The following is a 26,761-nucleotide window of genomic DNA, read 5'->3' on the forward strand; positions in this document are numbered from 1 at the left end:
AACCCCTAAAATATTTACATAGAAGAAGTGATAAAAAATTAAATATTATCAAAAATTAGGTGCTTACAATTAGTATATACAGTTATCATTTATATACAAAGTAAAATTAGACTCTAGTCTTATTTATTTTATGCTTCATTCTTCTTTATTTCTCTCTTATTTTCCCTTCTCTTTTTCTCTCCTGTAGGTGTTGTATTGATTGGAATCAATTGTGAGAATAACCTCGGTCTGTTTGACTTATTTACTCATTAATTGATGAAAAGTTCTACTCATTATCTAAATGAAGCTGCCATAAATCGTGATACTACGAAGCTCAACATAATTATTTCAGAAAAGAATGTTCACTGTGATGCATGATCTTCGATGTAATTAACGTACTTTGATGAATTAGATTTTGTTTAGGTGTGTGAAAGCAGGTGCGAATTTAGGGGGTCCACTCAAACTCCTTCGCCGAAAAATTACACTGTATATAAAAAGGCAAAATCTATTTTTTATCTCTATATATTATATTTTAAATCCACTTGACATAGCCTAAAAACATAGCTTAGTGATCAAGAAGGTTCAAAACCTTTGTAAAGTTATTGGTTCAATTCCCACTAGCTGTCCCAGTCTGCTGCTACCAATCATTCCTGTACTAGAAAGCCATGAAAACTGACCCAGTCGAATCCACGGAACAAGACCAAGACCATTGAGTCTATATTTGCAAAGTTTTTAAAAGAGGGACAAAATATAAAGAGTGGCTTAAAAAAGAGACATACAATGCCATTTCCTGAGCTAGAGCAAACAAATTTATGAAATAAATGAACCAAGACCTTAGGCCTACAACTGAGTTATGGAACCCCATGTTCTTCCAATTGGGTCAAGACCCGCCCCGCCCACAAACGAGCCATCAGACACTTTGATAATTTAAAACCTTTTCATTCATAAAGTTCAGAAATACACTGCACAGAATTGCCAGTTTTAAGTAAACAACAAACTCAACAGGCAAACTTCGTACACTTGATTATAAACAACTCAATGGAGAGCAAAAATTTATTCAGTAACAACCAGCATATACAGAGGATTTTAGGCATTCAGTTCAAGATGCCGATATGCAGCCAGTAAATGGGACCCACAGAAGGAGCAAAGACAAAGGGTGGATCAAGACAGCAGGAGAGCAAAGCCAAAGATGAAGACAATCTCAGAGATTGATGTTTGATCATGCTGCACTCAAACAATTCTCCCAAGACCCATACTTTGAGCTGAAGGTCCCACCACCACTTTGTTGTGCATATTCAGAAATTACAGCGCGAGCACAGACATCCCAAGTCCTTGCTATGTCTTTTAAAGTCATTGGCTGTGAAAGACTTCGCAAAGAGACACTAAATCTTGATTTGGCCTTCATAGATAGATCTTCATACTCCTTACTGCAGCAAAAATAGGTAAAAACCCAGTTTTAAAAGGATTCACTTTACGAGTTAAAGTGGAGAATATAAGACTAGATAAAGGGTGATTTTCAAAACTTATTTGATAATCTTAACGCAGATCAAAAGGCAGATGTACAATATCTTTTATGATTTCCCAATGTAGGGTGCTCTAAAATCTCGTATCTCGTGGTCAGTATATTTTCCAAAACTATGGTATTCCATTCGAGTATCAGCATGGCCCCAACATCATTTTTTTTTTCTCCTAGCAATTACTGTCATCCCTCTCTTCTTTTACTTTTCTATTAAACCCTGTTCTTTTGTTTCTAGGGAGAAAAAAAGAGGACATAGCTTAATGGAACTCTGTTACTACTAGCCCCTGACTGACCATTAGAGAATTCAACTAAATGATTAATCACAAGGACCTTTTGTTCATCATCTTACGACCTTTCACAAAATCAACAAGGTATAATGAACATGTCATAAAATCAGATCTGTTGATGCTTTATTGACTTATATGTTATAATTCCCCTTTTCAATTATTTCCTTTCCTTTCTCTGTCTTGGCTCATCTCTTTTTGGTACTAAATCAAGAAGACCGCCAAATTTTTCCTCACCTGACTTCAACTGGAAACTTGTCCAACAAAACTGGAGAGCAATTTGGATAATTAGCTGGAACGAGCAATCTCAACGGCTGAATCGGAGACTGCACAGAATTAAACGACCGTATCAATTATAGAAACAAAAAATGTTTTAGAGTTGATGACTGAAGCTCAGTATATGAAAATCTCACCATCTGTGCAGAAGCATACTGTGACTTTAAGTTTGGACTCAATGCAACGGCAGTGAAGGAACACTTTACAGTAATGCCTTCACCACCCTCTGTTGCAGAAGCAACTGCACTTGGATCAACACCTTCGTCACTAATTTCTACAACAGTGTCGATAAGCTGCCGATTGATATTCTGTATCTCTTCAACCAGTGCATGATTAACCTGCAATAGATTACTAATTATTGTTAGTACACTGTAGGTACAAAACCCAAAAATTGACACCAAAGCAGTTTTCTTGTCAAAGATCAACACATCAATATGAATGCAAAGTCAAGAAAATCAGCATCTGAAAAAATTACATTTTTGTGATAAAAAAAGTATATTATGACCTTTATGCTGGATATTTTATACAACTGTTACCATTCTAAAAAAATGTATCTTACATCAGATATTGGATGTACTACCATCAATAATGATTGATGAAAAGCAAACCAGAGGCGAGCGAAATGACAAAAACTAACACATTTTCCTGTATATGCAAAGAGATCACATACTTTAAGGAATAAAAACACCATTCCACATGTTGGATTCACAAGCTAGCATGGAATCAAAGCTGCTTTAATATTTTCCCGTCTTATAACTTATAATACCTGTTGTCCTGTATTCTGCCAATGCTTGGAATGTTCTCAATTTGTATTTTTGTTTTTCTGTTGAACAAATTTACTCATCTGAGAATCAAGCAACTCTATTAAATGATTAGGCGGGGTTTAAGTCATTCACATTATTTACAGTAACACAAAAAGTAAGACAAATCCAGGCATAAAGAAACCCAATACAGAAATGAGAGGATCTAAAGCATTCCATCTATCCAAACTCCAGAGAGCCTAGTGCATTTGGGGATTCAAGTCAAAATAGTTCGTAAATAGGCAGTGACTAGACATCTGAAGACAACTTCCAAATCAGACTTAGTTCAACACTAGAATATATTCACACGCTAGTTGCAACAGATGGGATAATGTTGCAATCATATAGATAGAAGGCATATTTTTATTTGCATACAAATTTTTATCCTGCGGCACAGTAGGGTTGAAAAAATTGTGCTAGAGATTGGATTAGATGTTGTGATATCGTAAGTTAAAGCAGCAGGCACTCGACAGTCTGGTCCAAAGACACACCAACATTAGTCACACCGTGCAAGCCAGCTGAAAGCCTCAGGTTTCAGACAGCATTCAATGTACTGCGTTCATTTAGATCTATACAGCCATCCTATAGTTGGTTCAGATCATTTAGATATACTCACCAGCTGCAAACGCACTAGAGGAGTAAAGCTCATGTCCCATCTACATAAAGCATGTTTGATTTACACACACAGTATTCTACCCTGGTTATCACAGTTTCCAGAACAGACTTAGAAGTGGTAGTTTGGGTCAAAGTTCCAGTAGCAGCAGTATAACCAATTAAAGGAAAGAGTAGGCACATGGAATGATAATTAAAAGGCACTTCGAAATTGACTTTCACTTTGCGTGCAAGCTGAGACTTCAGGAACTATTCCACTGTATTGCAATTGTTTCATTCTAGTCTCTCTTTGGCCATGGCCATGGCCAATGACCAGATTTATTTTAACTCTTAAAGTGCACCCGAATGGACCCCTTTCTATTAAGATCCAAAATAATCAACCATGGGCTCTCATGTTCGGATCTGAACTTTTGGACTTCTTTCCTGTAAGTAAGCAGCAGAATATTACCTCAAGTCTAGGTCTTTTGACACTGGATGTTGCTGTTGACTCTAATTCAGATGCTTCAGAACAATGCAACTGCCAGAAACTATCATTTACACTGCTGCTTGATGAAACAACATTCGAAGTTGTGTATCGCTTCATTTTCTTTGTTCCTGTAGCTCCATCCTGTGTAAAGTAATTTCTCGCTTGGAGACGACATTTGGTCATGGCAACCAAATCTTCGCCAACAGCTGCTCTTGATCCATTTCCTGGTGCAGATCCTGCTATTCTGTCAATCATACTGACAACTGAACTGATGTCACTAACTGACGAATTCAATGCTTTGGGGGACATGTTTTTAACCTGAATATAATAAATATGTCAAAAACAGGAAAGGCACGAAGACAGATTTATTGAGATCGCTGAAAATATAAATCAAGTAGAATGGTATTATACGAACCACTTTCATCAAGCGCTCCAATGGTTGTTCAACGCTTGACTTGCCAGAAACAGCGGCTGAGACATTCGCATGTGTACCATCCAGACTAGTAAACTCAGCAAGCAAAGGCGAGGCTGATATCCCAGGAGTACCAATTGCAAGGGATTGGGCAGGTGCAGAAGCAACCGTAGCTTGCTGATGCATTATATTTCCAGCCGTTGTATGTAATGCAAGGCCAGCACTAACTTTTTCCGAATCCCCTGGCATTGGAGATGGAGCCAAGGGAGTTGAAGGAGATGGGACAACAAATGGTGAGCTTGCGGATAGGAGAGGAGTCCCACTTTTGGTAAGAGATGCCAACATATTCTGTTGGTCAATTTGCGGAGAAGGATGTTGGGTAACCTGAGGAGATAGTGCCTGATGTATTTGAGGTGAAGAGATCCCTGGCTTCAATTGTGGATGATGAGATCCGACACGCTGGCCAACTGACTGCTGTTGCTGTAAAACTCCCGGTTTCAGTCCCATTTGCTGCCTCATCTTTAGGTCATTAGCATCATTCATCTGGTGAAGCTGTGACATCTGGTGGGCTGGCAATTGCGCGGTCTGCTGTTGCTTTGCTTGCTGCTGTTGCATGAACTGCTGTCTATTATAAAGTTGCTGCTGCATCTGCCGCTGGTGGTACTGCTGTCTTAATTGCTGGTTCTGCAACATTTGCTGCTCGTGCTGTTTAGGAAGTGACTGCTGTAGGACGTTTGAGTTTGGCTGTAGGGAACCAAGGTTTGCCTGCACAGGGTTTGTTCCACTTTGTGAATTTAATGAGCTTATGTTTACCTGTTGAGGACTGTTAACAGGATTCTGTTGTAAAGAGCCAGTAGCCACCTGCTGCAGTGAGTTCAATGAATTACCCTGTCCCAAATCCACAGTGGAACCAGACTGTACTGTATTTACCATGTGTTGCTGAGAGTTGGAAATTGTTGGTACACCAGACAAGGAATTATGCTGCAAGTTGGTGATATTATTCTGCTGCATTGCTGCCATGGAACCCTGTACGGGTTGCATAGGTGGATTACCTTGGCCATCAAGAGATTGTGGTTGCTGAAGCTGCATGGAAGGCTGAGGAAGTTGCCCTTGCAATGGAGGAGTAGGTTTGCGCGGCCTATTGGAATTAAGAAAGAAACTTATGTGCTTCTCAACCTGAAGCAGTTTCTCCTTGTGAGAAGGTTGAATATCATGCTTATTAAGCCGCAAGAATACCACAACACGTTCCAGCGTCATCTTGAACACCTTGAGCTTTTCAATTTGCTCAGTCTGAGGGCGCTGAGGAAGAGAATCATGCTTAAAATCAGAAAAAAAATCAGTTAGTCACAGCCATGCTCCTTGCCCTTTGCTAACTTTTAATAGTAGTGCTTTAAGTACCTCCCACAGCCAAGAAAAAGGAGTGAAAACTTAAGAAAGGGCATAAAGAGACGAATAACGTAGTTGGCTAGCCAGCTGCCCACATTCCAAAAAAGTGTTGACTTAAGTGCTTTTAAACTCAGATATATCAAGCCCATGCCCGAAGAATTCGGAGGCCCTTATCCCTTCCCCAAAAGGAAAAGAGAACAACAACAAACAACAACTACCCAGTAAAATTCCACAAAGTGGGGTCTGGGAAGGATAATGTGTACACAGACCTTACCCCTAGCCCGGTAGGGCAGAGAGGTTGTTTCCGACAGACCCTCGGCTCAGAGAAGAAAAAAAAGAAAGAGAAAGAGAAAAAACAATTCATTAGTAACTCCAGTAGAAACCGTAATAGTAACAGAGCATAACAACCAAAAGATAAATGACATGCAACCAAAAGGAAAAGAGACTAACACCAAAATTGCATCTACATCACAGTGTCTGACTAGATATGTGCGCATAATCCTTTTATGGTGTCCAACTGTCCACCACCCCCTCTACTTCACAATCGTATACAATGCTGACACAGACAAATGATGCAGATGTAAGAAATGAAAAGGAATTAACCGCACCATTCCCACTATGAAAGTACTGTTTCTCAAGATGACAGGAAAGGAACTAAAGATGCAAAAATGAGAATTAAGAGTTTTGAGCTTTCTGCAACAATTCTCAATTAGATAATTTTCTAGGATTACCTATGGGCATTGCAAGGAGTTTGTATCAAATATATAAATTCCATAAAACATACGTACGAAGGAGAAATAATAGGGGTAAAAATTTGGAAAGAGATATAGAGTTTCCAACAACTGTTGGTTTATAAAATGAATCTGATACCAGTACTGTTTACCTAGTTATGGACGAACTAACAATAGAATACAAAATGCAGTACCACGGTGCATGCTATACGCAAAAAATGTTGTGAATTTGACGAAACATGTGAGGAAGTTGATTTTTTTTTTCAAACTATGACAAAGCACTTAAAGGTCAATGGTTTTAGGATAAGTAGAAATAAGAGAAAATATATGCTTTGCAAGTATTGTCCCATAAGAATGATAAGAAATGAGATTAAGCAACATGGTAATCCGTGAATGCCAATTCAAATATATGTGCTTATTTTCCAAGAAATTGACGTGATAGATAAAACATAATACCAAAATTAAACTATAACAATACAAACGGATGAGCGTTAAGGGGGCATTACACAATAAAACAGTTCTGACACTAGCATTGCCATACGAATATTGGACTTCTAAGGCCCCAACATATCCATAAGACAAATATCGTAGAGATGCACATGTTAAATAGATGTATGGACACACAAGATTTGACAAGATTTTTTTTATTCAAAAAAAATAATAGAAATGATAACATCTAACGGAGGGTTCAAGTAGCAAAGATAAAGGTTAAACTCAGATGTTGCATTCTGGTTAGACTCGTATATTTGGTGGGATATGTGTGAAATTAGAGAACCTATAATTTTCTATGTGATTGGAATGAAATGAGCTTGAATATAACAGAATGGGTACAAACGATTAGTATAGCCGATGACCTCAACAAGTTGGGATTGAATAGTAGTTTATTGAGATCTATAAATACCTCATATTATATCAAAACATAGTATATCAAGCATGCTGCACCATACAGCTAGTAGAAATACTTCAGAAATGACAATAATGGAATAAAATGCTGATGACATACCTGCTGCACTTTAGCAGCAATTTTCTGGTATAGATCATTGAGCTCTGGTAAATACATCTCCCTCATAGACTTGATCTGCATTAATATTTTCATCAAGTCAATTACGCAAATATCAGATTGCATTCCCAGGTGGACAGGTAATTAGATCAACTATTCTATGCAGTAAAGAATCTTCTGGATAAAAAGGCTAAAAGTGAAGTAGAAGAGGAAGACTACAACTGATTAAAAACCATTTTGTACGAATCAGCGTGTGAATGGTAAAATGAGCAAGTACGTTTGGCTTCCTTTAGCTTCTTGGTACACATTTCAGCTCATATCATGGGTCAACTTCCAAGATGTGATCATAGACCAGCCCAGCCAGGAGGAAAACATAGGGTCGCTTTTTTATTTTTTTTACAGATAGTTTGGGAGATATAATTTGGTTTAGTAGTCGGCGTCATATTTTTTAATTTTTCCATTTTACACCTTTATCATCAATGAAGCAAACGAGGGTAAACAGTGGAAATAACATCAATGTATCGGCTTGACAAGTAAAAAAATGATGGTGTAGACTATAGAACATGTTAATGTTATATGTTTATTCTTGGAGAACTCAATGTATACCAACTTATTCCTAGCTGGTGAACCAAGTCGAGTACTTAAAGTAGAAAAGGCTAGGGAGGCGAACCCATTATCCACCAAGTTTCTCAACTCAAAACAACGAATTTCTGTTATCCCCAAAAATAAAAAAAGTATACCAACTAATACAGATGAATGGATGTCTTTCCGCAGAGAAAAACATTTTCTTATAGCCATGTATTCAGATTGGAAGGGGAATCTTGGCGTAACCGGTAAAGTTGCTGCCATGTGACCAAGAGGTCACGGGTTCGAGCCGTGGGAACAGCCTCTTGCAGAAATTTCAAGGCAAAGCTGCGTATAATAGACCCCTGTGGTCCAGCCCTTCCCCGGACCCCACGCATAGTGGGAACTTAGTGCACCAGGCTGCCCTTTTTCATGTATTCACATTGTCTTTCTCAGTTCGATAGCATTAGTGTTAGTATGATATCTTTTTATCATAGATTGTTATTACTATCTAATGTTTAACTGCTATCTTAGCTTCGGTCTTCTTTTTATCTTGTTGTTGTTCCTACTTTTTGCCATTACTTCTTTTTCATCCTTTCTTTAGCCGAAGTCTCTGCCCTTCCAAGGTAGGGATAAGGCTGTGTACATCTTAACCTCCTCAGATCCCACTCGTGAGAACTCACTGGGTTTGTTGTTGTTGTTGCTGTTGTTGTCGTCATGTATTCACATTTTCACTTCTTGCGTGAATAGGTTTACCCTTCAAACTAGAAATAAAATTCTTAGTTTTTAGTAAATAAAGCAAATTGGGTTCACACCATGGACCTTGACCCGAACTTACGGACATATTACCTCATGAATTTAGATAATAGATCATAGCATTCATCTATTTCTAATTTTTGGTAACCAATTGATTTATCAAATTCTACTTCACTTGTCAATTATGCTAGTAGAAAATGTAAAGAACGTCTAGTATTTTTTTTTAGTTATAATGGATTTGAGACTGGCTTACATAAAGCGACATGGACAGTGATGATTTATATAACCGACTCCAACTTGATGATTTATATAGCCGGCCCCAACTTGCTTGGAATTGAGACGTAGTTTTTGTACTTCACTTCTCAATTGAGAATATATCAATTTCTAACAAGTTATCGGTAACATGTTCAGTTTTCTATTTCCTCTACGAATTGGAATACCAAAGTACCTTGCACTGTGGGGCACGACTATAAATTTAGCTGAACATTTATTTTGGTAAATCTCCTTTATTACTCCATCAGTATATTTCACAACATTCAGCTTTTCCTTATATTGTTATAACCAGCTAGTTTATCAAAATCCACATCAATTGCCAAAATGTTCCAGCAAGTCATCAGTAATATCCTCGGTTTTTGCCCCCAGGGCCTAGCTCAAGTGGCAAAGGGTGGTGGATTTGTGTCTTAGGTCACAGGTTCAAGCCCCCACACCATGCAAAGCAAAGCCTGGTATTTAAGTGGAGAAGGGTAGAGGGGCGGGCCCATTATCCACAGAGTTTCGAAGGCTGCGGTTGGTCCAAAGGATCGGCCCCAGACGGATTTCTAGTCATCAAAAAAAAAAATATCCTCGGTTTTCAACGTCTTGTGCAAATAAAAATACCATTGCAAACCGTACCTTCTGGTAAACCTCCTCCTGCAAATCAGCTGCATTTGCATTTCCCGTCTGAGCTGTAGAATCTAAAGATGCTACAAATAAACCAAAGGTTGAGGATAACCAAATTTTGAAAGACTTGACTTCTTACATCATTAAATTTCAGGGAAATTTTGGGATAAAAACAGTGTTAGATATTTCAGGTAGTATTCATACATTTTTTTTTCTGATTAAGAAACTATATTCATACATACTAATTGCCATCTAAATGTATATGGTCCTATTGACTGGGAATTTGGTAAAAAACTAATATTCCATAAATGTAAAAATAAACTAAGATTTCCATATTTTACTTAAAAGCCAATTGCATATTTGGGATCTCATTCTTTCTGAGTTTCCATGATAGTATGGTTAAAGCTGAACAAAACAGCAACATCACACTTGGTCACATCTCTATCTCTCAAGACTAATCATTCCAAAATAATTGGTGTACTTCCAAGAAAAATGTAAACTAGTGGTTCAAATAGATAGACGTCCTATTATCCTTCACAGAGAAAGCCAGAGAGGTGGAAAATTTCTAAGAATGCCAAACTGCTAAAGCTTTTATTAAGAAAAATACTTACTTGATGAGGCTTCTGGTGCGGCTCTTTGTGGTTGATATAGCTGCTTCTGCTGTTCCATTACATTCTGCTGTTGAAGCAAGGGGCCTGATGTTTGAAGCCTCTGTTGCATTTCCCTTTGCAATTGATTTGTCTGTTGCTGCAAACCCAAAGGTGGTTGTAATTGTCCTGGTTGTGATTGACTCTGAGACATCATTTGCTGTTGCGCTGGCTGCGACTGAGATTGTTGACCTTGACTTGGTAACAAGGTTGTACCACCCTGCAGCATTTGTTGCTGTAGAGGAACTTTTGATTGTTGCAACATATGGATAGGGTGCTGATTAGATGGCACGCCAGAGTTGCCAGGTTGTTGACTTCCAGTCAATTGTTGCTGCTGGACCCCAGCAATATTACTTTGAGAGCCCAACTGCTGCTGATGCATATTTTGAAGATTGTTTTGCTGATTAAGTAACTGCTGCTGCTGCAGACTGCTATAGTTGTTCTGTTGGCCCACTATCCTCTGCTGCACATCAGGCATTGTGTTTTGTTGGCCTATCAGTTGGTTTTGCTGGAGATTTGTAGCATTTGCCTGCTGTGCAATCAGCTGTTGTTGCTGGTGCTGTTGGGCTGGTAAAATTGGTTGCTGTAGCATTGCTGATTGCTGTTGATGAAGCATGGGAGCCTGCTGCTGTCTCATAACTGATTGTGATCGTTGGTGAAGTACAGACTGAGTTGACTGTTGAACAGTAGACTGTTGGTTCTGCTGAAGGTTGGACAAAGAAGTCGATTGCATTGAAGAAGGTTGCATCATAGTTTGCTGAGAAGATTGTATCTGAGTAGGCTGTAGAAGGTTTTGTTGCTGTTGTTGTTGTTGTTGTTGTTGTTGTTGCTGCTGCTGCTGGTCCTGCGGCTGTTGCTGCTGCTGCTGTTGCATGTGAGATTGCATCATGGACTGTTGCGTGCTTCCTGGCTGAAATTTCTGCTTCATCATTTGATGATGCATCTGCTGCTGGTAAAGATATTGTTGTGATGTCTGGGACTGCTGCTGTTGCTGTTGAGAAACAACCTGTTGTCTCCCCTGCATTTGCCTCTGAGAATTAGCAACCATATTGGAAGGCATGCCTTGCCCAATGGCATTTCCTACTGAGTTTTGACCAACATTTTGCATGTTTTGCATGGTCTGCAAATTTGCATTCTGGCCCATGACATTTGGCATGGTAGCCTGCGTCAAATTGCTCACAGGAGGAAGTGCAGGAGTCAAACTTGCAGAATTTTGCAGCCCAGTTGATGCCATGTTGTTCTGAATGTTCTGCTGCAACAGTGGTTGCCGTGTTTGAGTTTGATTGGCCACCATAGGTACAGGAAGTTGCTGTGCTTGGCTGTTAACTTGGGACTGCATGCTGTGGGATCCTACAGAAATGAAAATAAAACAGTCAAGATGCTTTCAAATAAATAACAAACATAGCAAGAAAAGCTAGCAAGATTTTACAGTTTAAGATACGAGAAAAAGGAGCCATTGCTTTGCAAAAACTAATCCCAAAATACTACATGAGAACTCTGATTAAGTTATTATTATTACACAAATAAACAACAGCATGTAGTACTGCAAAATGGTCCGCTTTTCTTTTGTTCCTTTTTGTGTGTGTGTGTGTGGTGGGGGGGGGGGGGATAGTTAAGAAAGGACGAATAGTCAGAAAGTAAATAAACAGCACTTTAAGGGGCTAGGACTCCGACCTAGAGCACAAAGAATACTTACGAAGAGTAGTCACCTAAAATATTATAGATAACTCAAAGATTAGTTCCAGTACACTTCGTAGCTACACATAGCAAAAATTTTCAACAGCGGAACAAAGTAAATTAGGTATATAAAGCATCCTCTCAGACAAAAGATTTGCATATGTGAAATACAGCACATGATGTTTCATCACTTACCTGGCCCAAGGGCATTCTGACCACTACTTGCAGCATTGGGCTGCATAGAATTATTAATAGGATTTTGAGATTTGGTCTCCATAGTTAGCATCTTCAAAGATATTTTCCGCAGATAATCTTGCTGCAACATTAAATAAATTTGAGTTAAAAAAACACACAATGTGTCTAGATGACTGGAAAAGATAAATCCATGAACACAAGCAAGAATAACGTCAACAACGTGGAGAACAAGTTGCATTTGTTCAAACAACTAGAAATAAGGTTATACTGCATACCTGACTTGTAGCAGCCGTATAGATCTTTTCCTCAAACCTCACTGCAATTTTCTTAAGCTCCTGAACTCCTTCTTGCCCAGAGACAGGAAGATGCCTCTTTAAGGTCTCCATTCTATACAGCCATATCAATAAAAAATCAGCTTAAAATTCTAAAATAGCAGTATCCTGGCAAAAGTTCTTTAAACATAAAAATATTTTGACATTACATCCTGCTGTGACAGTGTAGTTAAAGGCTTGCTTGAAGCACGCTTAGGCCCTGAAGCTTGGTGAAGCCCAGGTTGTGTGCTACATTACATCCTGCTGTGACAGTGTAGTTAAAGGCTTGCTTGAAGCACACTTAGGTCCTGAAGCTTGATGAAGCCCAGGTTGTGTGATTTGCGCACTTAATTGGCGCTATAGTGTAGATTTCAAGGTACCAGTCTTTAAGGGCACTATAGCGCATATATATAGCTTAATTACAGTTTCTCCATTCCTTTCCAATAATTATTATTTGTGTTTATGGTTACAGTTTCTTGCACAACGTTTCTACTTTTCATTTTTTCTTCATTGGCGTTTTTCTTCACTAAAGCCCAAGCTTAAATTGCGCTTTGTTTAAAGCTCCAATATACTTTTGACTACTGTGGCTGTGAAAGCCTAAAACCTGTTTAACAATATCAGTTATAATCCAATCAATAACTTGTGCTCCAACCTGTCCTTTCACCATATTTAGAACAAAATGTAAATCATAGAGTAATATCTAGTCTAAGGCATAAACTTCCTAGTAGCCCACCTAGTAATCAGGGCAGAGCTAAAGGTAAGGAAGGGGTCGTCCTGAAATTACACTGTGCAAGTAGGGTAAAAAACAACTATATTTGTAACTGTTGAATCCCCTTAACATATGGGAAGCTCTAGTATAGCATTTTTGAAGTTTTTTGAATCCCCTAGTTAGAATTTCTGGCTCCGCTACTACCAATAATAAGAATACCCAATTCGCCTGCAGAACTGAGTTTTCACATAAAGGAACCCTAAATTCAAAATTAAAATCATTGACATATAAAAATATAGTACAAGCTGCAAAATTACAAAAAAGGAAAATTACTTACATCTTGTTGACGATCCTTTGACGAGAATCGGGTAAAAGTTGAGTGCGCCAATCACCGGAATCCATAGCTCCGGTGGGAGGTCCGGCAGCGGCAGCACCTTCACCACCCCCCTGAGCTTGAGCTTGAGCCTGAGCAGCCCTCCAATTATTCCCATCCATATCTCAATTTTCTGATCGAATCAAATTCCTTGCTTCCGATCAAAGAAAAATGAGAACGATTTTTCCAAAAGAAAAATACAGAATACAGAATCAGATTACAAGCGGATACGTTTCCTCATGTAAAAAATGAAAAAAACAATTGTCAAAATAGCACTGTTATTAATTTTAAACATTTATGCGTAGACTGGGTCGAAACTGGCGTCTTATTTCGGCTTTTTAAATGGAGAACAATTTTTTTTATCTGACTACACACGTGTCTGTCTCTCATGCGAGCAGCCGCCGTTGAGTCAAAATTTAGAATTTGGGCCATTTTACAGTATTTGGCCCGTTAGTCCGCAGAAAATTTCAAGGACGTGCACTAATAGCCGATTTTATGACCCCTGTTTAAAATATAGCCAAATGTTACATTTTTTTGGGTTAAATTTAGTTGCTTTAGGATCAATATAATAGCCCGTTTGGCCAAGCTTCTAAAATAAACTTATTTTGAGAAGTGCTTTTCTCAAAATTACTTTTAAAAAGAGTGATTTTTGTGAGAAGTAGTTTGTGTTTGACTAATTAATTAGAAAAACACTTTTGAGCAGTAATTAGTGTTTGGCCAAGCTTTTGAAAACTGCTTCTAAGTGTATTTTTCTCAAAAGTGCTTCTCAGAAAAATGCTTTTGGAGAGAAACTACTTTTTTCTGCTTCTCCTCAAAAGCACTTTTTTTCCTTTCAAAAGCTTGGCCAAACACCTCAATTTTTGGCCAAAAGTACTTTTGGCCAAAAACGCACTTTTGCCCCCCCCCCCCAAAAAAAAAGCTTGGCCAAATATGCTATAAGACATGCCAGTCTGAAGTTGAAGGTACATATTGGTGTCGATTGAAAACTGAATTCGATAAGTTCTCATTCGGAATTTCTGAACTCAGTTCTTCGGAGTTGCAATCCAGGTTCTATTGTTCCTCTCTTATCTTGATATTTTAATAGTTTGATATTTTAGCGTAATTGTATCTCCTTACCTGCCTATTTTGCTCTTGAATCCTTTATTAGTATTTGCCCTAGCACTGTCAAATTAATCGCATTAGTGATAGCTTTGCCTACTTATTTATATTGTTATCTACCTGTTTACATCTTTATTTTGAATCTTTATTTCAAATATCCCTTAGTAGTTCTGTTCTAATTTGCACATTTTCTTTGTGAACTTTAGTTGTAGATTATAGCCCTCTTTAGCTCTTGTATTGTATTTCTTCACCTATTTTTCTATCCTTTAGTTGTAGATTATAGTTCCTTTAGTTACTTTGTTTATTTCTTCACCTGTTTTTCTATCCTTTAGTTGTAGATTATAGCTCTTTTAGTTCCTTTGTTTTATTTCTTCACCTATTTTTCTGACCTTTAGTTGTAGATTATAGTTCATGTTAGTTCCTTTATTTTATTTCTCCGCCTATTTTGCGACCTTTAGTGGTAGATTATATTTCGGTAATTCATTTTATTTTTGTCGCTTGTTTTCGGGATAGTGCTTGCGTAGTGACTCCTAGATTATAGTGGCATTGGTGAACGATGGTAGGGCAATGTCTTGTCCATGGGGGTGTCAACGTGGGGGCAGAGGGTAATTGGGTAAGAGGGTTGAGGGAACTACTAGGCTGAGACTGAGTTCTTGGAACATAGGAACTTTGACTAGAAAATCTATAGAGCTGGTGACGATTCTTGAGAAAAGGAAGATTAATATAGCTTGTGTACAAGAGAGTAGGTGGGTAGGAGATAAAACGCGGGATGTGGGCAGTTTCAAACTTTGATATTCTGGGAGGGTGGGACAGGAACGGGGTAGGTATATTGGTCGATGAGGACCTCCGTAAACTAGTGGTGAAGGTTATAAGGGTGAATGACAGGTTGATGACTATTAAGCTAGTTGTTGGAGGTTTTACTTTAAACATAATCAGTGCGTACGCACCCCAAGCAGGCTTGTATGAGGAAGTCAAGAGGCGTTTCTAGGAGGATTTGGATGAGATGGTGCGTGGTATCCCGCATACTGAGAAGCTTTTCATAGGAGGAGATTTCAACGACCATATTGGAGCAACGTTTCGGGGATATGATAATGTGCATGGTGGCTTTGGTTTTGGAGATAGAAACAGAGGAGGAACATCTCTGCTGAACTTTGATAGAGCATTTGATTTGGTGATAGCAAACTCAAGTTTCCTGGAGAAGAGGGAGCACTTGGTCACCTTTCAGATTTTGATGGCCGAGACTCAGATCGATTATTTACTCTGCATGAAGTCTGATAGAGGTCTTTGCACGGATTGCAAGGTCATCCGAGTGAGAACCTCTCGACCCTTCATAGGCTCCTGGTCATGGACCTTGAGATCACGAGGAAGAGGATGAAAAGGGCGATGTATAGCCAACATATGATAAAATGGGGAGCCGTGACGGAAGCTAAAGTGCAGGATTTGGGGGTTAAGCTGGTGACTATGGGGGATTGGAGGAGTAGTGGGGACGCAAGCTCTATGTGGACCATAACTGTGCAAGGCATTAGGGAATATGCGAGAGAGGTATTATGGAACTCAAAGGGTTACTCTGGTAGTCAAAAGGGAGACTGGTGGTGGAATGGAGAGGTAAAGTAGTGTATCTAAAGCTAGTGGAAAGTGTAGACAAGGAGGAGGAGGGCGAATAAGGAGCATTATAAGTTGGCTAAGAAAGAGCCAAAGCTAGCAGTTACAGCGGCCAAAACTGCAACTTTTAGTCGTTTGTATGAGGAACTCGAGGGCCGAGGTGGGGATAAGAGATTGTTAAGGTTAACCAAGGTGCGAGAAAGGAAGGCGCGTGACTTGGACCAAGTGAAGTGCATCAAGGACGGAGAAGGTAGAGTTTTGTTGGATGGGGGGCTTATCTGTCGGAGATGGTAGACCTATTTCCATAGTCTCTTAAACGAGGAGGGAGGCAGGAGCATTGTACTAGGTTATTTGGAACTCTCCGTGAGTCGCTGTGACTTTGGGTATTGTAGGAGAATTAGAGTTGATGAAGTTGAGGGGGCTACGCGTAAGATGAGCAGGGAAAAACGACCGGTCAGATGAAATTCCAGTGGAGTTTTAGAAGAGTGTGGGCAAGACAAGTTTGGAGTGGCTCACTAGGTTATTTAATGTCATTTTTAGAATAAAAAATATGCCCGAAAAGTGGAAGTGGAGCACAATGGTTCTATATACAAGAATAAGGGTGATATCCAAAATTGCAATAACTATCGGGGTATTAAGCTGCTTATCCATACTATGAAAGTCTGGGAGAGGGTGATAGAGCTAAAGGTGAGGAGGAGTGTGTTTATTTTCGAGAACCTTTAGGTTTATGCCGAGGCGTTCGACTATAGAAGCCATCCACCTTATTAGGAGATTGATGGAGCAGTACAGGGAGAGAAAGAAGGACTTGCATATGGTGTTCATCGACTTAGAAAAGGCGTACGATAAAGTTCTGAGGGAGGTTTTGTGAAGATGTTTGGAGGCTAGAGGTGTACTTGTTGCATACGTCAGGTTGATTAAGGACATGCATGATGGGTAAAGACCCGAGTGAGTATGGTGGGTGGGAACTCAGACCATTTTTCGGTTATGATGGGATTGCATCAAGGGTCGCCACTCAACCCTTTTTTGTTTGCTCTGGTGATGTACGTACTGACGCGCCACATCTAATGGGAGGTGTCGTGGTGCATGATATTTTTATATGATATTATATTGATTGACGAGACGCGAGACGGTGTGTACGCGCAATTAGAGGTATGAAGGCAGACCTTGGAATCAAAGGTTTCAAGTTGAGCAGGACTAAGTGATAGGTTACAAGTATCTTTGTCATAAGTACTTTGTTTTATATTTTGATGATCTAACAAACTTACTATCAAGAACCAGATAAGGAGCTCGTTAAACATTCTCACGACCTTAAGATCACAAGGTTCCAGGTTGAGATCCAGTTTGAGATATGGCTCAACTCTTCAGAGTCGAAGGAACAGCTGAGGGAACAAGTCCCTACCAGTTCCCGAGGTGACTGTACGAAGTCAACTCTCCAATTGGAAAGTTTCTGCCTGCACACGCTACAGTATAGGAACAATGCAACAGTCAACTTTTTGTAGAAGACTTTTTACCTACCTTGCTTACATTATTGTAAGTGATGGCACACATGTATTATTAACATAAAAGAAGGTAAAACATTCACTTGAACACTTAGATATTTTCACTCAAGCTCTCTCACGTGATTATCCAGCAAGCAATTCTCAAGTGCTTCAAGAACAAAGAACAAAACAACTACGGACTAGTTCTCACATCAAGTTATTGTATGTCCTTAGTTGAGTTGTAACTTTGTTAATGTTCTTACTTGTAACTCCTACTTAGCCTACTAAGAAGCAGTGTGTAGGAAATCCTTTGTAAACCTTAAACCTTTGTGTTTGAGTCTTGGCTAGAATTAGTCGAGTTGTGAAGTCTTTGTAATAGAGGTATTATAAATTGGTTTGTAATAGGTGTGTTACAAGTTAGTAAGGGATTAAGAGGTTAATTTCTAGGTTTCATAGGTTGTAATCTAAAAGTTTCTCAGTAGTGAAGTTGAAATCCTACAAGGGTAGGTCGTGATTTTTAATCCCGTTGAGCTGAGAATTTTTCACGTAAAGTTCCTTTTGTCGTTTACTTACTGTTGTGTGAGTGTGTTCTAGTGGAACCGATAGAGAACCTGGTTCTCTATAGAGTTTGGTAATGCTTAGAGTGTAAGTTTAGTGGCGAGACTCAAGAAGGGGAAGGGGAGGTGAGGCTGGACTCGCATGTCATCCATAGGAGAGGGAGTTTTAAGTACCTTGGGTCTATTATTCAGGGGGGTGAGGAGATTGATGAAGATGTGACATATCGTATTGGGACAGGATGGATGAAATGGAGACTAGCTTTCGGTGTTTTATGTGACAAGAAGGTGCCACCGGAACTTAAGGGTAAGTTCTATAGAGTGATAGTCAGGCCGACGATGTTGTATGGGGCTGAGTGTTGGCCAGTCAAGATCGCTCATGTCCAGAAGATGAAGGTAGCAGAGATGAGGATGTTGAGATAGATGTGCGGGCACACCAAGTTAGATAGGATTAAAAATGAGGTTATTCGCGGCAAGGTGGGTGTGGCCCCTATTAAGGATAAGATGCGGGAAGCGCGACTTAGGTGGTTTGGTCATGTGAGGAGGAGGAGGAGCATAGACGCCCCAGTAAGGAGGTGTGGGAGGTTGACATTGGAGGGTCTACCGAGAGGTAGAGGTAGGCCAAAGAAGAGGTGTGAGAGAGGTGATTAGGCAAGACATGGCAGCTTCAGCTGACCGAGAACATGACTCTTGATAGAAAGGTATGGAGGTCGATGATTAGGGTAGTAGAGTAGGTAGTCTAGAGTGTTCATAATAGTAGTATTGACACACAGTTTTGCTTTTTGAGGGTAGTAGGTTTTATGGCTAACCGTTATTTTCTTTCATTGTTGATCACATTACCGTCTTGTTATTTTTATTTTGCTTTTATATGGATTTTTGGTACTGTCTCTTTTTTATTATATTTTCATTAATATGGTGCTTATACTTTTCTGAGCCGAGGGTCTATTAGAAACAGCCTCTCTATCCTTACAAGGTAGGGATAAGGTTTACGTACACACTACCCTCCCCAGACCCCACGGTATGGGATAATACTGGATATGTTGTTATTGTTAAGATATCTAAATGCATTTCTCATAGTGATGACTTCTACGTCATATTATATGGACATGAAAATACAAGAGTTATTGCTGACATCTACAAGTTTGCACATCATGAATTTTGCATGTACCATATAATAAGTCAAAGTATGGTGATTGTGACATTATTCATAACTTTTTAGAAGCTATAAACACATACGAGGTAGATGAGTTCTCGATTTATTTGGATGCAATAATGGAAAAAATATAAATTCTTCTCGATAATTTGAAAATGATATTATGTTAAATGATTAAGAGCTTATTTTTATGAAAATAGGTACGATTTAATGATAATAAACATATCAGAATCACTCACCGCAATTCTAAAATTTTAAGGAAGTTGGCCTATAATTTCTACACTATAAAAATAATATAATCTAAGTAATAAACATATTAAAGCATTAAATTTAAAGTAGGTAGTGCTTGCTAATCGAAACAATCTTTTGTGTCACCAAACAATCAGACAATTGCCCTCTAAGAAGAAGAGAAATCTCACGAGAAAGCCGAGGTGTATTATGCGTCAATTACTGATTTTTATTTACCTCAAAATTTCTTTTTTCTTTCTACTTCTTTTGGTTAGTGATTAGAATCTAATTATACTAGAAGAGCTAACATCATTAACATGAAGATATTGATTAACAATTAGCAGTTAAGCATGAAAAGTATTTAGAGTATATAACAGTTAAGACAGGAAAGGATATAATTAAGGAAAAGCGGTAAATCAGGGAAAACAGATAATTCGGCGGCGTATAAGCACTCGTCACCTTGCATATACGCCGCTCACATGAGAATCACATAGCAAATAGTCCGAGGGTTCCTAATTCCCTCAAATCAAGGTTAGACACAATACTTACCTCATTCTGCAGCCCATTCAAAGCTCTACCAGGGCCTTTCTCCTAGAATCCGCCTCCAAACCACTCGTATCTAGCCACAATTAACTCAATAACATTAAATATTGCTAAAGGAATCAACTACAATGCACAAATTTAGATTTTTCAAACTTTCCCCCAAAACGTCAAAAATCGACCCCGGACCCGCTTGGTCAAAACCCGAGGTTCGAACCAAAAGCCATTTACCCATTCACCCCAAGCCCGATTATGTAATTTGTTTCGAAACCTGACCTCAATTCGAGGTCTAAATTCCAATTTTACAAAAAATCCTAATTCTACCCAAGCCCCCAATTTCCACCATGAAAATCCTAGATTTTAGGTTGAAATCTCATAAAATGTAATGAGTAATTGAAAGAAAGTGGGTTAAAATCACATACCAACAAATTGAGCAAGAAAATATCTTGCAAAAATCGTCTCTAAGCTTTCTAGGTTTTGAAAATTTGAAAGAATGACAATAATCCCATAATGGAACTGTTTTATCACTGGGTATTAGTGTTCATCGCGTTCGCGTGAACACTGATGCGTTCGGGAAGAGCAGGGCCTAAGTGGCCTACACGATCGCGAGTAACTATACACATTCGCGAAAGTCTATCCCCCCTGACCTCTGCGTTCGCGAGACTGGGCTCGCGTTCACGTAGAGTTACCTCAATTCCCCCTGACCAGCCTAGCTAATGCTACGCGTTCGTGTGTGATGAATTGCGTTCGCGTAGAGAAAAAAACCCCAATGCTCCGCGTTCGCGGCCATGGTCTCCCGTTCGTGTAGAGTAAATTCCTCCCCCATACCAGATCCCCTTCGCGATCGCAAGAATGACTTCGCGATCGTGAAGCACAACACACCAGAACACCAGCTGCAGCAAAAACAACAGTTTTTTCTAAGTTCCAAAGGTCCGTTGGCTATCCGAAACTCGCTCGAACCCTCGGATCTCCAAACCAAACATGCACACAAGTCCTAAAACATCATATGAACTTGCTCACGCGATCAAATTGCCAAAATAACATCTAGAACTACGAATTGAACACCAAATCAAATGAAATTTTAAGAAAACTTTTAAACTTCTATTTTCACAACCGAACGTCCGAATCACGTAAAACCAACTCCGTTTATCACCAAATTTCACAGACATATCATAAATATAATAATGGACATGTATCGGGCTCCAGAATCTAAATACGGACCCGGTATCAACAAGATCAAATATCAATCAAAATTCTTAAAATCATTAAACTTTCAAACTTTAATTTTTCATCAAAAATTCATATCTCGAGCTAGGGACCTCAGAATTCAATTCCGGGCATACGCCCAGGTACCAAATTACGATATGGACCCACCGAGACCGTCAAAACATGTATCCAAGTGTGTTTTCTCAAAATAAGATATTTAAGGCTTCGAAACACAAAATTTAGTTCTAAATATGAGATGACCTATCGGGTCATCACATTCTCCACCTCTAAAATAACTATTTGTCCTCAAACGGACATAGAAAAGTACCTGGACTGGTAAAAAGGTGGGAATATCTACTCCACATGTCCGAGTCGAACTCCCAAGTAGCTGCCTCGTTGGGCTGACCTCTCCCATGCACTTGAACTAAAGGATAACTCTTTGATCTCAATTGACGAACCTGGCAGGATAGAATAGCCACTGGCTCCTCCTCATAAGTCAAATCCTTGTCCAACTAGACATAGCTGAAATCTAGAACATAAGATGGATCACCGTGGTACTTTCGGAGCATGGACACATGATATACCGGATGAACTGCTGATAAATTGGATGGCAATGCGAGCTTGTAAGCCACCTCACCCACTCTCTAAAGAATCTCAAAAGGTCTGATGTACCTAGGGCTCAACTTGCCCTTCTTGCCAAACGTTGTTACACCCTTCATGGGTGACACACGGAGTAACACTCTCTCTCCGACTATGAATGCAATATCACGAACCTTACGGTTGACATAACTCTTCTACCTGGACTGAGCTGAGCGAAGTCTATCTTGAATAATCTTGACCTTATCCGAGGCATCCTGTACTAAATCTGTACCCAATAACCGAGCCTCCCCTGGCTCGAACCATCCAACTGGTGATCGGTACCGCCTACCATATAATGCCTCATATGGAGCCATCTGATTGCTTGATTGGTAGTTGTTGTTGTAGGCAAACTCCGCAAGTGGCAAGAACTGATCCCAAGAGCCTCCGAAGTCAATAACACTAGCGCGACATATCCTTCAATATCTGAATAGTGCGCTCGGACTATCCATCCGTCTGAGGATGAAATGTTGTGCTCAACTCAACTTACATGCCAATTCATGTTGTATTGCACTCCAGAAATGCGGGGTGAACTGCGTACCTCGATCAGAAATGATAGACATGGGCACACCGTGAAGACGAACGATCTCGCGGATATAAATCTCTGCCAACCGCTCTGAAGAGTAGGTAACTACCACGGGAATGAAATATGCTGACTTGGTCAGCCTATCCACAATGGACCAAACTGCTTCGAACTTCCCCTGAGTCCATGGGAGTCCAACAACAAAATCCATAGTGATACATTCCCAGTTCCACTTAGGAATTTCTATCTTCTGAAGCAAACCACCCGATCTCTGATGCTCATACTTACTTGCTGACAATTTAGACACCAAGCTACATATGCAACTATATCATTCATCATCATCCTCCGTAAATAATGCTGCTGCAAGTCCTGATACATCTTGGCGGTGCTCGGATGAATAGAATACCGGGAACTGTGGACCTCCTTAAGAATCAACTCACGAAGTCCATCCACATTAGGCGCACAAACACGGCCATGCATCCTCAAAACTCCATATCTCCAATCGTAACCTGCTTGGCATATCCATGCCGCACTGTATCCCTAAGGACAAGCTAATGAGGGTCATCATACTACTGCTCTCTGATGCGCTCAAACAATAAAGACCAAGCGACGGTACAAGTTTGAACACAACTGGGTTCAGAAACATCCAACCTCACGAACTGATTGACCAAGGCCGTAACATCTAATGCAAGCGGTCTCTCACCGACTAGAATGAACGCAAGGCTGCCCAAACTCACTGACTTTCTACTTAAAGCATCGGCCACCACATTTAGGGCTGTGCATTTGGATCGGATATCCGAAATCCGATCCGATCCGATCCACTCTATTTCGGATTTTCCGATTTAGAATTTCGGATTTTCGGATTGGATTCGGATTGGTACGATTTTAATCCGATCCGATCCGATATCCGAAATTATATGTACCTGTATAAATACACACTAAAATTTTAGGGTTAGGCTTATTCATTTTTCACACACCCCCTCAGTCACTTACATTTTTCCGCCTCTCTTCTCTTCAGTGAAGACTAAAAGAAAGGTCCTATCAACTTCTTGTTTCAAATCTTCCTTGAATCCCCATTTGATCCTTAAACATGAAATTGAAATTCACCATATTCTTCAGGTGGGCATCCCGCAGACTTGAATTTGAAGAAAACTGGAAGTTGACCCTGTTCTTCAGGCGGGCTCCTGATGCCTCTTGTATTTGAGAATTGAAAGTAACTCTAAAATGAATTCCCTCGTTATCCAGGTGGGCGTCCGCGGCTGACTTAAAACTGAAATGAATTCCCTCATTCTCCAGGTGGGCGCCTGCAACTTGTTTAAAGCTTGAAATGAATTCCTTCGTTCTCTAGGTGGGTGCCTGCAACTTGTTTAAAACTTGAAATGAATTCCCTCATTCTCCAAGTGGGTGCCTGCAACTTGTTTAAAACTTGAAATGAATTCCCTCATTCTCCAGGTGGGCGTTTGACCAACTTGAAACCTAAAATGAATTCCCTCATTCTCCAGGTGGGCGCCTGCTGTGACTTGAAATTTGAAATGGGTTCCCTCGTTCTGCAGATGGGCGCCTGCAATTAAAACAAAACAGACAAAATAAAGAAAGTGTGCTGCCCCAGTTTGGACCCGGAACTTAATGACTGTTAGTTAAACCCCATTTTCCAATAGGGTCATGAAAATGTAAATCAAATCCCATTATCCAGGAGGGTCCTGAGACTTAAATCGAATCCCATTATCTAGGAGGGTCCTAAAAACTTGAAACTAAATCCCATTATCCAGGAGGGTCCTGAACAACCGAGAATGAACTTACCTGAGCCATGTTCTCTTTCTGGAGAATCTCTGCAGAAAGAACAAAATTCCTTGCCCCTGAACCATGTTTTCCTCATGGAGGGTCCCTGCAGACCGAACAAATTTTCTTGCCCCTGTTTCAGACAAATAAAATCTTGTTAGTTTGAAAACATGGTGGTTAGTTTGTGACATCATTACCGAGTGTCTGCTTCTGCCACTGCCATGCTTCATTCTGATTAGCTGATTCGGGCCAGCAAGGAGTTTTTTGACCTTTTGATTCAAACTGGACCAAAAAATCTCTGAATGGCCTAAATCTCTTACACTCGTTTGTTGCATTGTGTTTTCATTTTGAAAGTTGCTAAACCTTTGTATTTTCTCAAACTTCCAGAATCACCTTATCGCCTGAACTTCAGTTATCACCATATTGTTCATTCTAAATCATGTCACTTGTGATGTGCTTGGCCGAACTCCGCTTTGTGCACTTTAAAAGCTGGTAGTAGGCTTTGGGATCCTTTCCTGCTTGTTCAACAAGAGCAGACTTGAAAGAGACTCATAAAGACAGACTCAAAGAGCATAGTGAAGTGATTTTTGACAAAAGGAACGAATGAAAATTTTGAACAAAGATGACTGTGTGAAGAAGAATAGGAGAAAAAGACTTATCTGTGTGAGGTGGCTAGCTCCAATGATCATGACATGCATTTCGGATTGATCAGCCTAATCTGTCCAACCAATCATATTTTCAGTTTATGTCATACCTTCATACTTCAAAATCGGGCTTTCAATGATCCAATTTTTCTGTAAAGTCACGAGCCTTATTCGACTTGTAGTGCCCCGAAGGGTTTTCACCAACAAGCCTCTCTTTATCTCAACTCACCATCGCCTTACGGTGCCCGTGAGAGTTTTCACCAATAAGACTCTCTCATTTTATTCATTTTCCTTTGTGCCCATGAATAAAGTGTTACCCATGGTGTAAATTGTACCTCTATATTGCTTGACTTGGCATCCTCAAAGATTGATCGGAAGGTCTTTCTTTGGACTGTAATGTAGGATTTTGGATAGGGTTAGAAAGAAAGGGTGACATGAAAGCTCAAAATAATTTAAGATGAAAGGGGTAAAAATTACAACTTTTGGAATCAGATCTTTTACAAAACCAAAACTTCTGCTCCAGTTTCTTTGGGTCTGGGGAATTTCGGATTTTTATTTTGATGGGACCGAACGATGTAAGGCTGCCTACGTATCCTTAAAAGGAATCAGGTCGAACATAGTTCAAACAAAAGTTATTTGTTTTTGTTGCTTTTCTTTTCTTTTTTTTCTTCTTCTATTTTTCATTTTTTTTCATTTTGTTTTTCATTTTTTTAATTCTACTCCTGATTCCAAAAGAGAGGTATGAAAGAAAATAAATAAGGCTCAAAACGGATAATAAAGGATAAAAGTATTTGGGTAGCAGAACAAAATGCCTTCGTCATTTCAACTTTGAACATGCCAAGTACAAAATGCGAATGAAAATAAGCAAAGAACTCATACATAGTACCTCTTGACTGCATCACAATTGATAGCCATATCTACACATTTGCCTTCTATATCTGTTAAATACAAAGCACCATTGGGCAACACTCTTGTCACCATGAATGGCCCCTGCCAGTTTGGGGCAAACTTGCCTTTAGCTTCAGCGTGATGAGGAAGGATGCGTTTTAATACCAGCTGACCCAATTCGAATTTCCGAGGATGCACCTTCTTGTTGTATGCTCTTGCCATTCTCTTCTGATACAATTGACTATGACATACTACAGCCAACCTTTTCTCATCAATCAAACTCAACTGCTCTAGCCGGGTTTTGACCCACTCATCATCATCAATTTTAGCTTCTGCAATGATCTGAAGGGATGGAATTTCAACTTCCGCAAGTATAACTACCTCAATTCCATAGACCAGCAAATAAGGAGTTGCACCCACTGAAGTGCGAACAATAGTGCGATAACCTAGTAAGGCAAAAGACAACTTTTCATGCCATTGCCTAGAACCGTGCACCATCTTACCAAGTATCTTTTTTATGTTCTTGTTAGCAGCCTCAACAACTCCATTTGCCTTGGGACGGTACGGAGTGGAGTTTCGATGCATAATATTGAACTGTTGGCATACCTCTTTCATCAAATGACTGTTGAGGTTGGCAACATTGTTTGTGATGATCACCTTAGGAATTCCGAACCAACAAATGATATTTGAATGAACAAAATCCACCACTGCCTTCTTGGTCACGGACTTGAAAGTTACAGCTTCGACCCACTTGGTAAAGTAATCAATGGCTACCAGAATAAACCTATGCCCGTTTGATACTGCCGGCTTAATTAGTCCAATGAAATCCATGCCCCAAGCAACAAATGGCCAAGGT

At 39.6% G+C, this 26,761-nt stretch overlaps 1 protein-coding gene across 4 annotated transcripts; it reads right to left on the minus strand.

Moving 5' to 3' along the window:
• Nucleotides 1-897: 897 nt before the first annotated feature.
• LOC104220943 (mediator of RNA polymerase II transcription subunit 15a) lies at nt 898-13,875 on the minus strand. 4 transcript variants are annotated; one of them, XM_009771910.2, is made up of 12 exons: nt 13,541-13,873; nt 12,459-12,570; nt 12,184-12,304; nt 10,276-11,661; nt 9,677-9,747; nt 7,469-7,543; nt 5,210-5,665; nt 4,352-5,113; nt 3,919-4,254; nt 2,196-2,396; nt 2,020-2,108; nt 898-1,406 (listed from the first exon to the last, which is right to left on the minus strand). In XM_009771910.2, the coding sequence occupies exons 1-12, from the start codon at nt 13,696-13,698 to the stop codon at nt 1,199-1,201; spliced, it is 3,975 nt and encodes a 1,324-aa protein (XP_009770212.1). In that variant the 5' UTR covers nt 13,699-13,873; the 3' UTR covers nt 898-1,198. The 4 variants fall into 4 exon arrangements, with proteins under 4 accessions (XP_009770212.1, XP_009770211.1, XP_009770210.1 ...); XM_009771909.2 differs by having other exon boundaries at nt 4,352-5,665; nt 9,677-9,738; nt 13,541-13,874; XM_009771908.2 differs by having other exon boundaries at nt 4,352-5,665.
• Between the last annotated feature and the right edge of the window lie 12,886 nt (nt 13,876-26,761).

The sequence above is a fragment of the Nicotiana sylvestris genome, chromosome 4 (genome assembly GCF_000393655.2).
Source record: "Nicotiana sylvestris chromosome 4, ASM39365v2, whole genome shotgun sequence".
NCBI lineage: Eukaryota > Viridiplantae > Streptophyta > Magnoliopsida > Solanales > Solanaceae > Nicotiana > Nicotiana sylvestris.

Bases quoted from the DNA above. Each gene is read 5' to 3' on its own strand.
- LOC104220943 (XM_009771908.2), bottom strand. From the start codon at position 13,698: ATGGATGGGAATAATTGGAGGGCTGCTCAGGCTCAAGCTCAAGCTCAG. The intron at 11,662-12,183 runs GTAAGTGATGAA...TCATTTCTGTAG, and splicing joins TCAGAATGCCCTTGGGCCAG to GATCCCACAGCATGCAGTCC. The intron at 4,255-4,351 runs GTTCGTATAATA...TATTATATTCAG, and splicing joins TGGAGCGCTTGATGAAAGTG to GTTAAAAACATGTCCCCCAA.